The following is a 12,328-nucleotide window of genomic DNA, read 5'->3' as shown; positions in this document are numbered from 1 at the left end:
TTATTATTTTTTACGTCCAGTCGGAGCGTAATCGACTGATTTTTGCGTTTGGAGAGGTGCGCGTAGATCTCTAAACGGTTTTTTCGTCGATTCTTCCCGTTGTTAAAGTTACGAAACCTTAAAGTTTCGTATTGTTCGTTCGCTGTACAATATTTCGAACATATCGTGTTCAGATGGTAGCCGAAAAACGTCGATCCTTGTTTTCGTACAACGATAATTCCATAGTTTCTTTCGTTTCTTGTCATGAAAGCAACAAGACAGAAATAAAAGGATGTTCATTACGAAAGAAAACCTGCGCCTCCGTTATTTTACATGATTATTCGCAGATTGAGCTGAAGTTGTAAATCTTCGTTCTTTCTTTTCCTTTTTTTTTTTTGTTAAAATCCAAGCAGAGAATATAGTGGATATTGAGGACGTGCAATGGCGAGACTGCCTTTCACAATACCGTAAGGAAATTATTTCTTTCTCGTTAAATTGGTGAGACTATTACGTAAAATCGACATGGATTTTCTCGAATAAGAAATGAGTTTTATTCTATACGAAATCGACAAGATTGATTTGTGGTTCACTCGTCATTGTTCACGTCTATTTCACTGAATGATGCGTACTTTTGTAGCTAGTTATTTCCACTGTTCTTACTCGAATTTCTTTTTGTTTATACCGTTGTTATTTTGTCTTTTACCAATTTTTCATTCCGTAGCGAAGACTTGAAGCTTTGTATATGGTATTTTAATTTATAAATTATAAACCCATTTTCTCGAAATTTTTGGCGTTCTTTAATATTTCGATCCACACCAATTTCATGCATGGTTTCGATCAAAATTCACATTACATACTGTATATATGTCATTTTAATTCACATCGTTGCTCTTCTTTAATTCCTTCGTTATAATAACTCCTTCCTTGTAATTTTACCTCCCACATTTCATTGTTTTCTTTCAGTTTCGTTGAATTTGGTCCAGTTCCTTGAATCCGAATTTTCTGCATTAAAATAACTTTTCTTCAAGTGGATATTTAATGGAAAATGACGTCAAAGGAAGTAATAACACGTTATCATGATGTTAATTATAATTACAAATAGGAACGATATGTGCATGAGATACGACTAAACATAAAATTCAGAAAATTTGAATATCATGCCGTTTAGAAAATTTCAATATCATGAATTACTTGTATGTAGAAACAATATTACATCACCCATATATATCTCATACAATGTGATGAAATTATTGTACAGCATCGAGACCATATCTATAGAAGTAATATTACATCAACTGTTGCTCCTTTGAAATCGAGCAACAATCAAAGGAATCTTAATTTTACTAGAAACATGAAGCGTAAAAAATATTTTAATAGGTTTATATTATCCAAGAGTTTAAAATTACTCGAAGTCAAATAAATTAACGGCTGACAATGAATGTAAAGGCTTAGGAAAATATTTCAAATTTACCTTAGCGGTCATAAAGTGATTTCTAGTAATTTGCTTTTCAAACACGCGCAGGTAGCTTATCATGTAACATGAAAAATTGTCTACATACCGTCTAGAACTATAAGAACTATAATTTCCAGCGTTCATAAATCTCTTCCAAAGTCTCTCGCGATCTTTTCGAATCTACACTGTCTGCTAATACGAATACAGTTACCATTCAGTTTCCACGAATACACACTACATATCATTCTAATTCATGTTGTTCTTGCTCTTCGGTTCTATATCAGTTTATCTCATTTTCAGTGGTTGTAAACGAATTTACAAGTTTTTCTTTTTAAAATCTGTAGTATGATTTAACCGTGATATTGAAGCCTACTTCAATCACAGTTCCGAGTTGAATAAATACGATCGGATGTACACGCGTAATAATTTGTTATTCTTTCGCCACGGTTCTATTTATATACATGTTGATTTATTCTAGTTCCTTAGTGGTTGTGTATAAATTTCGTTTAACCTTCTTCGAAATTTGTGACGTAATTTAATTATCGAATCTAAGTCAATTTTATTTATAGCTTCGATTAAAACATTACATTACATCATTTCGATTCATGAAACTTATCTATATATCATCTAATTTCAATGGTTATGAATAAATTTCATATAATTTTTTTTGAAATTTATGACATGATTTAACTATCGAATCGAAGTCAATCCCACTCGCAATTTCTACCACCACGAACACGATTACATCATTTTCATTCCTATCATTCTTCCACTTCGCTATTCGAACATTTTCCTTATAACTTTACTTTCCGTTCCATTGTTTCCCTAAGCGTTTGTCCGCCAAATACACGGACACAACCTTTTGTTGCGGAACATGAAAAACTGCCTACATATCATCTTATCCCAGTTTCAGTGGTTGTGAATGAGATTCTTCGCAATATTTTTTTCATTCTCCACTGGAACTCGATATGGCACGCGCGGCGCATCGCAAATAGAACAAGTAGCTCTAAAAGGCAAATTTCAATTTACGTAACTCAGACGCGGCTGAGAAATCATCGAAGACACTTGCTGCGGGCGGAGTTAATTGCGAACGCAACAACGGTGCCCGATGAACGTAAGAAGGCGAAAGAATTTAATAGTGAGTAAGAATCGAGACTTGAAGGAAGAAAACTTTCTGTATATCGTAGTCATCGATAGAATAATTTCATCAAGGTATTAGAGAGAAACAATTCTTTTACATGTCGCGTGTTTATACGTCGATTATCGAGTCTTTCATCTTTCGAGATCTTCCATCGTTCACCCGTATCTCTATCTTGTAATTGTTTAGCGCGAGAAATACGACGCAAATTTTATACAGAATGTTTCGCAGTTCGGTGTACAAACTTTGCCCCGACATGTTCTACATAGGTAGCGATAAGGCTAGAACGTCAGGTAGAAAAAAAGTACGTAAATACTTCGTTAAAAAGTTATAACAAAAATATGAAACCTAGAGTTTATACATAAGTATGTAGCGGCACATGAGTCATAGGACGAAAGCGATCGAGAACGACTCATGTTGTTGTTGTTGTGCCTCGGAACACGGGCATAGCCTTGACGCTCGAAACATATCAATAGATAAAACAAAGTTACCTTTATGGGCAACTCATCTTAGACAAATTCAAATTTTTCGACAACCCCCCCCCCCCCCCCCCCCGACCAGTATAAATAAACGGATGCGATCGCGGGTGAATCAATATATACTAAGTGACACGAATTAGCGATCAATATCTACGAGTCGGGTTTTCCGCGAACGAACATACACTATCATTATGAATACAGTAAACAAAAAGTACAATCGGCAGATTGTACTTTTATTTATTTATTTATTTAAGTTATTCCAGATATATTTGACAGGTAGCGACAGCAATCTCTCGCTCTCGCTATTTCATATTATCTATCCTCAACCAATCCTCTATAAGTACTTATGTGTGATGTGAAAAGTTAGTACAAACGAGTTTCACGAACAGCGTATCAGCCGTAAAATTATGCGGTGCAAAATTACAGTCCGTAGCTGCATGGACGTAGAAATAGTTTCGCAGATCCATAATGTCGGCATTGTATATAGAAGAGACGGCCAGCGCGAGTTACAGAGGTGGTCGTCAAAGGGTTAAATAGTCTCACATCAGCCAAGTAGGTCAGCGAAGTAGATTTGTCCGCTGCAGATTATACCATGCGTATCTCTGTTCCTTTGCTTCATCTAGAAGCCTCTATGTAGCAAGTTGATTCCCTTTTTAACGATGATGAAAAGGATCGAATAATTGGCAGTTGGTCCTTTTCTTCGATTTTTATGGTTATTTCTGGATTACTTCGTCGTTAAATAATATTCTCTCATGTGTACGATTTCTTTACGATCGATTTAGTCAAAATTAGATCAGTTCGCTTTAGGAACGAAGCGTCGATTGCGATCAGTGACGTTATTGTTACGTAAATATTTAAAAAAAAGGGGGGAGATCGAATTTTGTAGATGGTTTTTTAAATCGAGATTTATTGCAAATTTGGTTTGCTCTCGAAAGAATACAGAACCGTTTTTTAGAAATTGATCGCTCACGCTTTTTAAGGAGTTAGTTTTAAGGATTATTTATTATTCAATTAATTATTTAAATAGATATTTTTACATTTATAGAAAGATATTAAGATTTTGAATAGAAGAGAGAAACATAGTTTATTATTAGTTAGGTAGAAATTGGTTTTAAGGATTGTGTTAGGGGATAATCGGTTATTTTTTGCACAAGTATATTTGCAGAGGATCTTGGAAAAGTAAGATGAATGTTTCTGAACTTATAGAAAGTAACTTTTTTAATGTAAGAGGAAGATACAGTTGGAAAAAATGTAATGAAGATTTGCAAATAATTCGATTTGCTACACGACGGAGCGTAAGGTTTCTCGAATTGAATCGTTGAGCAAAGTTACGCTCTACTAATCAATTTTAATTTGCATTTAGCGCATGTCTGTATATTCAACGATAAGCCTTATCATACGATGTACTTACATTGTCGCTGTTAGGGCACTAAATATTTTCTTAATGCGTGCTTCATGTTTGCTTTGATCAAAGTGATTTAGGGCAAGCAATTTAATCTTCGTTAATTTTGAAAGGATTCAAATTTATAAAAACGAATACATCGCGTACTAAAGTAAAAATAATTCAATTGTCATCTACATTTTATTCGACATGAAAAGTAAATTTCATAATTTAGAAAGCTTCAGTGTCTTGTTATTTCGCGACGACCATTGCAAATTGGAAAATATCTTTGCTTTGGATCATCGGCATATGTAATTTGTAATAAAAAATATAAATTCAACAATTTTTAATATCTTGATAAAAGGTATTAAAATTGTGTCCTTTTTCATTATATTCGTAAATCTATCACTTACAAAGAAGAAACCTCGTGAACTAATAACGTGAACACCCTCAATAAGATAGAATTATCTGTACTAAGAATAAATAGATCTAGTGTAAAACATCGTTAAGAAGTGTAAAAAGGAAGGATTAGTGACTTTAATGATCGATCACGGCTAGTTTATTTTCTGCTGGCTGAAACGCGTTATCGGCGGCTTCCTTATAAATTTTCAAAATTTTCTCATCGCTGACCATAAAACAGCAATTTACAAATGATTAAGGCAAACATTTTAAAAATAAGTACACCAGTTCGTCGGTTTCTCGGTTATCTGATAAACCTCCCTCATTAACCCGGCAAGGAATTTTGATTTCAAACACAGATACACACTACGCGACAAACTTAAATAGTGTGTCTGCACACTTCACTAACGTGATCGTAACGTAGCATTAGCGTAGCATTAACGTTACCGCGAAGGGGCGATATTTAAAACAGCTCTTATATCACGTAAATATACCAAAAAAGAGTCGTAGCCACTGGTCGTTGCGGTTTGCAAATATAATAGAATATTTTGATATCTTTTATTAGAAGATCATTGAAATTAACTCTTAAATGCACGACGCTTCTAAATATAATCAAATATTTTGAAATTTTTTATTATAATTTTGTGCCTTATAATTTTTTAAGAAGATTGGTTTCTTTTAAAAATCTTGGCGCTTCTAACGTTTGATTAAAATTTTTATAGAAGAGAGATCAATATTATAGTAGGGGTTAGCAGCAGTAAGTTGCTAGCTGACTAAGAAAAATATTTTAGGTGGCAACATCTTGACTCAAGTTATTGTATTAATTCAAAGATGGTATAGTAGATAAAATAGTTTTCTTGTAAACAGACGCTCCGTTTATTCGTTTACATTAATTGAATTAGATATACCACGATAATAGTGGTAGTTTCGAACACACAATGGAGCAATTAATAAATAATGTTATGTTCGATATATTACATTATGTTTGAAATACAGTTGTGTCGTCGAATGGCAATTTTACGTGTTTACGGGTTAGAGAGAAGTTTGAAAAGAGAAAAATACGAAGGAAAGGTACGTGAACTATCGAAACAAGATTCTGTACGTTGCAAGCGTGACGGTAATTATACTTGAAACTGGGTTGCATTTAATAGATAAAATTAATGACAAACGATGCGACGTTTTATTCGATAAATTTCGGTGGAACACGATCAATCTTAAGTTTTTGTCTCTGATTCCTCGTGATTATCTATCAGCGGGATCGGATTTTTTTTGTTTCGAAATCGTTGCTTTTGGCCAATTCGTTTTTAGCGAACTTAACTTTCGATTTTTCACATTGACAGTATTTTAATCACAAAAACGATCAGTTTGGTCTCGACTAAAACTTTCGTAATATATGTATTTAAATAACCCCGATTATTTTAATTAGTAATTTATGCCGATATTGTACAAAATAAATTTCGACTTTATAGATAATAAATTATACAATACATAAACGAACTTCCCTTCGAAATTAATACATGATAGTTTAATAATGATTGTTTATTAAATAATAACCAATATTATTTTCATAGTAATTTTATTTATAATAATTTTATTTGCACGTTGGCTCAGGAATGCAGACTTCGATGAACAGGGATTAATAAGTGTCGATCATAATACATATAAGAACAATGTATGTATATTTCTCCATAAGCCACAGTATCATCTAGCACGTAAAATCGTTTTCGTTTGTATCGGATAAACGGAATACGGTGGTCGGTATTGAATTCAGATTAGCCTCGAGTCGTACAGCATCGGTATCTTAATTTAATAAAGGTAAGCCGTACAAATTGTACTGTGAATCGAATCGATGTCCCATGTATTACATGGACGCGAGTGTATCGCACGTTATTCTTCGTATAATTATTCCGTTACTTATACCTGCGTTTATTAATACCTGCATTTACTCAGGGTAAGAAACTTATTCTCTAAGTCGCGACTGATACAAGTTGAACAAATATTTAACGTCTACATATACATATACATATACACGATAATTGCGAAAAAATATAAAAGTGGAAGAAAAAAAAGGGGACAATCGGCATCTGACGAATTTTCGTCGAAGCGGATTTCGACGCAGGGAAAATGAAATCTCAGTTCTCGACAAGGATTACGTAATAATTATGGCCTTCCCTGTCGCTGGGAAGCGCTAACGATCTTCATTTGTTTACAAATATAGAAAATACGTCTGTCGTATTATAATAAAGTAACAAACACGATACACCTAAATTAATTAGTAATGATAGTCTGCGCGAAGATCTCGCTTTAACCTGCCTTCGCTCCTCCCTTCGCGGGTCTCTGAAATACAAATACATACGGTTTGAGTTATTTATCGTGATCATTCAAACCTCTGAAAATTGGAAAAGGATTAAATTAGAGCGAAAATATTCCTTAAAAAGAAATTATATGGCTACATGATACATTTCGTCGACTAAAAAATGACTCGAACAATACGAATGACTTAGACTACTTTACCAGAGTAAAGGTGCACGGATACGATATAACATTTTGCAAAAATTAAATGTTAACTTGTAATATATTTTGATCTATCGTTGCTCTGAAGGCAAAATATATAAAACTCGCGTGGCAGTAAGCGCGTGAAAAACTTCTTACACTTACTAAAAAAGTTTAAAAACGAAGTTGAAACGTAAAAATTAAAAAGTAGAAGCAAGGTCAAACACTGACGTTAAAAATAACTTCTGTTTTTCTATTTATAGAACTTCATAAAATCGCTTTCCTCACCGGAACTTCTTTGCGGCCTACGATTTTGCACTGAGGACTACCGACCACACCATACTGGTAGTTGCACGAGCAATCTTTCTGGAGTTCTACATTAACGAGTCCATCGACGACTCTCCTCGCTGCTATTTGGACGAATTGTTTCTTCTGGTTCGGTTTGGCATCCAAGAAGTTGTTAGAACTGAACGCTGCACCACCAGACTGCAATATGATATCAGGTAAATGTTCGATTCACTCAGCTTCCTACGTGTTTCTGTCTTTCGAAACGCTCACGAGCTTCGTAATAATGGATGAGGATCACTTGTTGAACACTTACGGATACCGCGAAGTCAGCGCAGACGTCGTCGATCGCCGGTGAGAGATTGCTCTTCATGTCCGTGTTTCCGGTAAGAGGCTTCTTCTTGCTGTCAGCGAACGTGTACACGCTGTCTTGGTCGTATCCGACGATATTCTTCAGAGGTTTGCCCGAGACGAACAGCTCTTCAGGATACGACACATGGTAGTAGGTGAGTCCCAAATCACGATATATCTTGTGACCGAGCAAAAGCCTGAGATGTTGCAACTGAAAGAGAAAACATGGTTTAAATATTATTTAATTCCACAAATCGATCAAATTCTACAGTCGAAGTACGTTCATCTTGACGATTATTAGCAGATATTTATGCAAATATATATCTTCGAGAATATAATTAAAAAAGTAGAAAATTTGTTTTATTTAAAAAGTATCATAGGAAGCAATACACTTGTACCAGGCCATATTATGTACATTTTGTATAATATTGTACTTCCACATTTTTTATAAGCGCATAAAAATTCGCGATCTAATTATTAGGAAATTTAAATTTACATAATTATTCGCAAAGAGTCTAATGATTAATGATCATAATTGAGGATTATTTTTCAATTTCTGATCGATTTTATGATGAATTATCTTATTCATCAACTATATGTATGTAGCGCACGTGTTAAACTAGGAGTTAACGTCATAGAAAGTCTTGCTTACCGAAATAGGGAAAGGACTCTTCTCGCAAGGGTTCGCGATCACTGCGACCACGGCTTTGGCCGCACCAGGTCTGAAGGGATATCGAATCGCAGTCTCGTAAGCGTCGGTCAACTTGAATGTACCCAACTCGACGTCCAATTTCTGGCGTAAATAATTAAGCTTCTTCTCCGTATCGCCTGTCTTTGCTTCCTAGAAATCGTTATTTTCTTTTTTACTACACATAAATCACGCCAGTTACAAAAATGTTTGGGACATTTTATGGATCGTGCTAACGTGTATCAAAGAACAAGAAACCAGAAACGAAAGAATATATAAAAATTGATTGTTGTTGTTTATCGTTTATTATTTAGGTAACAGTCTCTGAGTTTTGAGGATCTCTAACTAAGAAACTGCTAACTAAGAAATTAGCGTAGTTTTTATATTTTGACAGTTCTTGTTATTATAAAGACGTAGAAAATTGTCTTAGAAATCAAAAATTTTAAGATATTTACAAAAATTAACTACATACATGTATATATCCTATTCTAATTATCAATACTATTTTTATTAAATGAAATAAGACTAAATAATGTGGAACCTCGTTCCAGAAAACAAATTACTTTTACTGTCAATTTTTGTACATATCTTAAAGTTCACGATTGTTAAGACATGCCACTCTTCTATACATATGCTGTATAGTTAACGATATGCTTTGAAATTGCTCATACGTCGTTCAAATGTTGCATCAAACGGAGCACATTGAAATATAGTACATAATACGTGTTTAATAGACTTCGACTTCATTTACTAGACAGAATATTCATCGAGCAACGATCTACTATTTATCACAAATAGTTTCCGTCGTATTTATCCGTGCAGATTTTCTTGTTTTTCAATCGATTTAGCGATAATGTTTTATATAACTCAGGCAGCTGCTAGTAGATGTATCCAATTTTAAGTCATAACAAGGAAAATCAATTTTGAACGGTGAATCAACTTCTTGTTATTGAAAATGAATCGCATAAACATGCGGGGCGCCGACCACGTGATTTCCACGCGTATCTAGAGAAAAAGTTAATGATGTCGGTGAATGGCGTATAAAAAAAAAACGATCATTATGTCGATCGGAAGTGTAATTGAACTCTTGAATGATCTTTACTGTTCGGTTCATTGCATCAGCCTCTACTTCTGTCACATATTTCTTTAATGAGCTTCGAAGCGTTCATTTGTAGAGTAAATGAAAGGATAATTCGATTTCCTTCGAGACGTTTAAAAAACGTAGCCTTTTTGATAGTCAATGATATTTTGTTGTGTATTTGGTGTCTATGAAAAGTTATATTCACGATATTATAAAGTTTTAAATTGACTAGCTTCGAGCTCTAAATTAATGTATAATAGATATCATCGAACGGCACATTTAACTACTAATTTTTGAAATATTGCTTTAAACTTAGCTACAAGTTTTCCAAGCAACGCGTTCAGCAGCATTTTATCCGACAACGCTACGAATCTTTCACTTAAAGTTCCGTTACGAACTTTTCAAATAACTTTGTTTATCTAATATCTTCGTTTATCGTGTCGAGAAAAGTTATTTGTTTCCCTATATAATGCCTTAAAGAAGGTAGAATTACCTGCCAAGTAACTGTTGGTTTCTTTTCGTGGAATTTCATGTTCTTCACCTCACCGTCGATGTTCGTTTCGCCATTCAACGTGTAGTGTTGTGGCCATTTCATATTCTCGCTGAATCCAATAAGTCCAACGTGCACATCTCTGTAAAATTAATTGTAAGGAAAATGGTAAACATTAATCTGGAAAAAATCGGTCAAATATAGTGAAATCTACACAAGACAAGAAGGGTGTTCTCTAAATTTCTTTTTAATCCTTAGTTGAGACTGTGATTGAGTTGTTTGAGACATTATTAAGTACGCATATTTTTACACTTCAAAGACAAAATACATGTTAATACAATTTGATTTTATATTACATATCGGCATCCAATATATATTTTTAATAACCTTTGTCTAAAACAGTCTAATATTTATCGAATAATATAACTTTGGTAATTTTTGTATAGTTTCAATTTTGTAATTTTCATTACACAGTGTTGCTTTTATAGTCTTATTATTGCATAATTAACTATAAGTAGCTATATCGTTTTTGAACTTGTTACAATATTCTATATTTATTTAACTGTGAAATTACTTGAAAAAATGCAGATGTTTTTATGTATATAATGCAATGAAAAAAGGAAATGCATATGTATCAGAAAAAGAGATTTCAAAGATTTTTTTCTATGATAAATCGAAAATCCAACTCACGTAATTCCTTGTTGTTTCAATTCCTCCCTGACCTCGGACATCAAAGGAACAATCATCTCTTTGTAGATTTTGTCGTTCGGTGTCTGTTGTTCGACTACGAAAACAACGTCAGCCTCTTTCTTCGGAACTATTACGCTGAACGTGTCGCCTACCTCGATTTCGTTTGCTCCTACCTTGCAACTCACTGAAAGTAGGAAGAAAATACTTAGCTCCATTTATCTCGAACGTTTAGTTGACAATGGTACGTTTTAGAGGGAACTCACCACAAGACGCTGGAACCTGAGTGCTCATGACGCCTTGCTCGTAACAAGCATAGTGATAAGCTGTGGCAATTATGCAAGCTCCGTTTGGTGTATTAACGGCGGTCGCATGATCGCAAGCTTCGCGATACAGTACTGGATTAACGATATTGAAGCAAGATCTATAATCATATTTTATCAAATATTAGAAAAACTTCAAATTAATATTCAATTTAATATTCATTAATTCATATTTAATATTCGATTAAATATTACAATAATATCATATTATTATAATAAAAAAGTATAAATGCGAGTGATTTATAATATGGATGAAAAATTTGGGATTATTTGTTAAATTAGAAGGAAACGTTGATTTTCTCGGTGGGAGAAGTATAAAATTTTATGTTCGATCTTTCAATACGTATAGACGAGTTTTTAGATATAATAGCAAGGGAAATGTTAAATTACGATAATTAATGTTAACAATCAAGGTCAAGTTACTGAACTATAGAGGAAAGATATAGTAGACTTTTTATTTTTATGTCACATGATAAAAAAGGAGAGCAACGTCACCGAAACTTGATGCAAATTTGTTAGGTTCAAATATATAAGCGATTAAAAGGATTTTTGTGAAAAAGCAAGATAACTAATTTTATGACGATCAATATTTTTGAAAGGTTCGATGAACTAAGGAAGATACATATCTTGTCTTAATACTAAATAGAAACGTTAAGTTATGTGATATAGGATTGTGTTCACACACACGAAGTATGTTCATTTTTAAAATGGAACTTGTAAATAGAAAATAGAGTTATTATGTTTTACCCCTGAGAAAGTTGTTTGTGTTGTTTCGTTAAATATTATTACTTCAAGAAGACTGTGTATCTAATTAGCAAATAATAGAAGTAGTACGAGCTTGCATAAACTTTTTTTATGTAAAAAGAAAGTGTGTACGTACTTCAAAGGCGAATTGGAGCTAGAGAAGTAGTCGGTACAGACTGGGGCATGGTGTTTGTGGTCCATTGCAGTCGCTTCTGGGCATTCACCCTTTAGCTTGTACGCGTTTCCAAATTCTGATCCACTTTCGGTGATCTAAAAATACAAAAAAGATTCGTATTTTCGAATTATATATAGAACAATTATTTCTATTATTTAATTATCCAAACACGAGACAAATAT

General features: G+C 33.6%; 1 protein-coding gene and 2 long non-coding RNA genes across 3 annotated transcripts in view; 1 reads left to right on the top strand and 2 right to left on the bottom strand.

Moving 5' to 3' along the window:
* Positions 1–54: 54 nt before the first annotated feature.
* LOC125385586 lies at positions 55–1,884 on the bottom strand. The gene is made up of 2 exons (XR_007225025.1): positions 1,539–1,884; positions 55–965 (listed from the first exon to the last, which is right to left on the bottom strand). It is a non-coding gene; the product is annotated as an uncharacterized LOC125385586 (long non-coding RNA).
* Positions 1,885–2,194: 310 nt separating this feature from the next.
* LOC125385585 lies at positions 2,195–8,141 on the top strand. Its single transcript, XR_007225024.1, has 2 exons — positions 2,195–2,644; positions 7,586–8,141. It is a non-coding gene; the product is annotated as an uncharacterized LOC125385585 (long non-coding RNA).
* The window catches only part of LOC100647222 (apolipophorins), a 46,300-nt gene continuing 40,457 nt past the window's right edge, over positions 6,486–12,328 (bottom strand). Inside the window, exons 19-26 of the mRNA XM_003397272.4 lie at positions 12,108–12,241; positions 11,171–11,328; positions 10,908–11,091; positions 10,221–10,359; positions 8,611–8,799; positions 7,924–8,169; positions 7,611–7,808; positions 6,486–7,166 (exon numbers count right to left, since the gene is read on the bottom strand). Coding sequence (XP_003397320.2) covers positions 7,134–7,166; positions 7,611–7,808; positions 7,924–8,169; positions 8,611–8,799; positions 10,221–10,359; positions 10,908–11,091; positions 11,171–11,328; positions 12,108–12,241 — 1,281 coding nt within the window. The 3' untranslated portion in view covers positions 6,486–7,133. The remainder of the gene's footprint in view (positions 7,167–7,610; positions 7,809–7,923; positions 8,170–8,610; positions 8,800–10,220; positions 10,360–10,907; positions 11,092–11,170; positions 11,329–12,107; positions 12,242–12,328) is intronic.

This window comes from Bombus terrestris, chromosome 8, assembly GCF_910591885.1.
Source record: "Bombus terrestris chromosome 8, iyBomTerr1.2, whole genome shotgun sequence".
In the NCBI taxonomy this organism is placed as follows: Eukaryota; Metazoa; Arthropoda; class Insecta; order Hymenoptera; family Apidae; genus Bombus; species Bombus terrestris.
The sequence above is the reverse complement of the archived record's forward strand: the minus strand, read 5'-3'. Positions and strand labels throughout refer to the sequence as shown.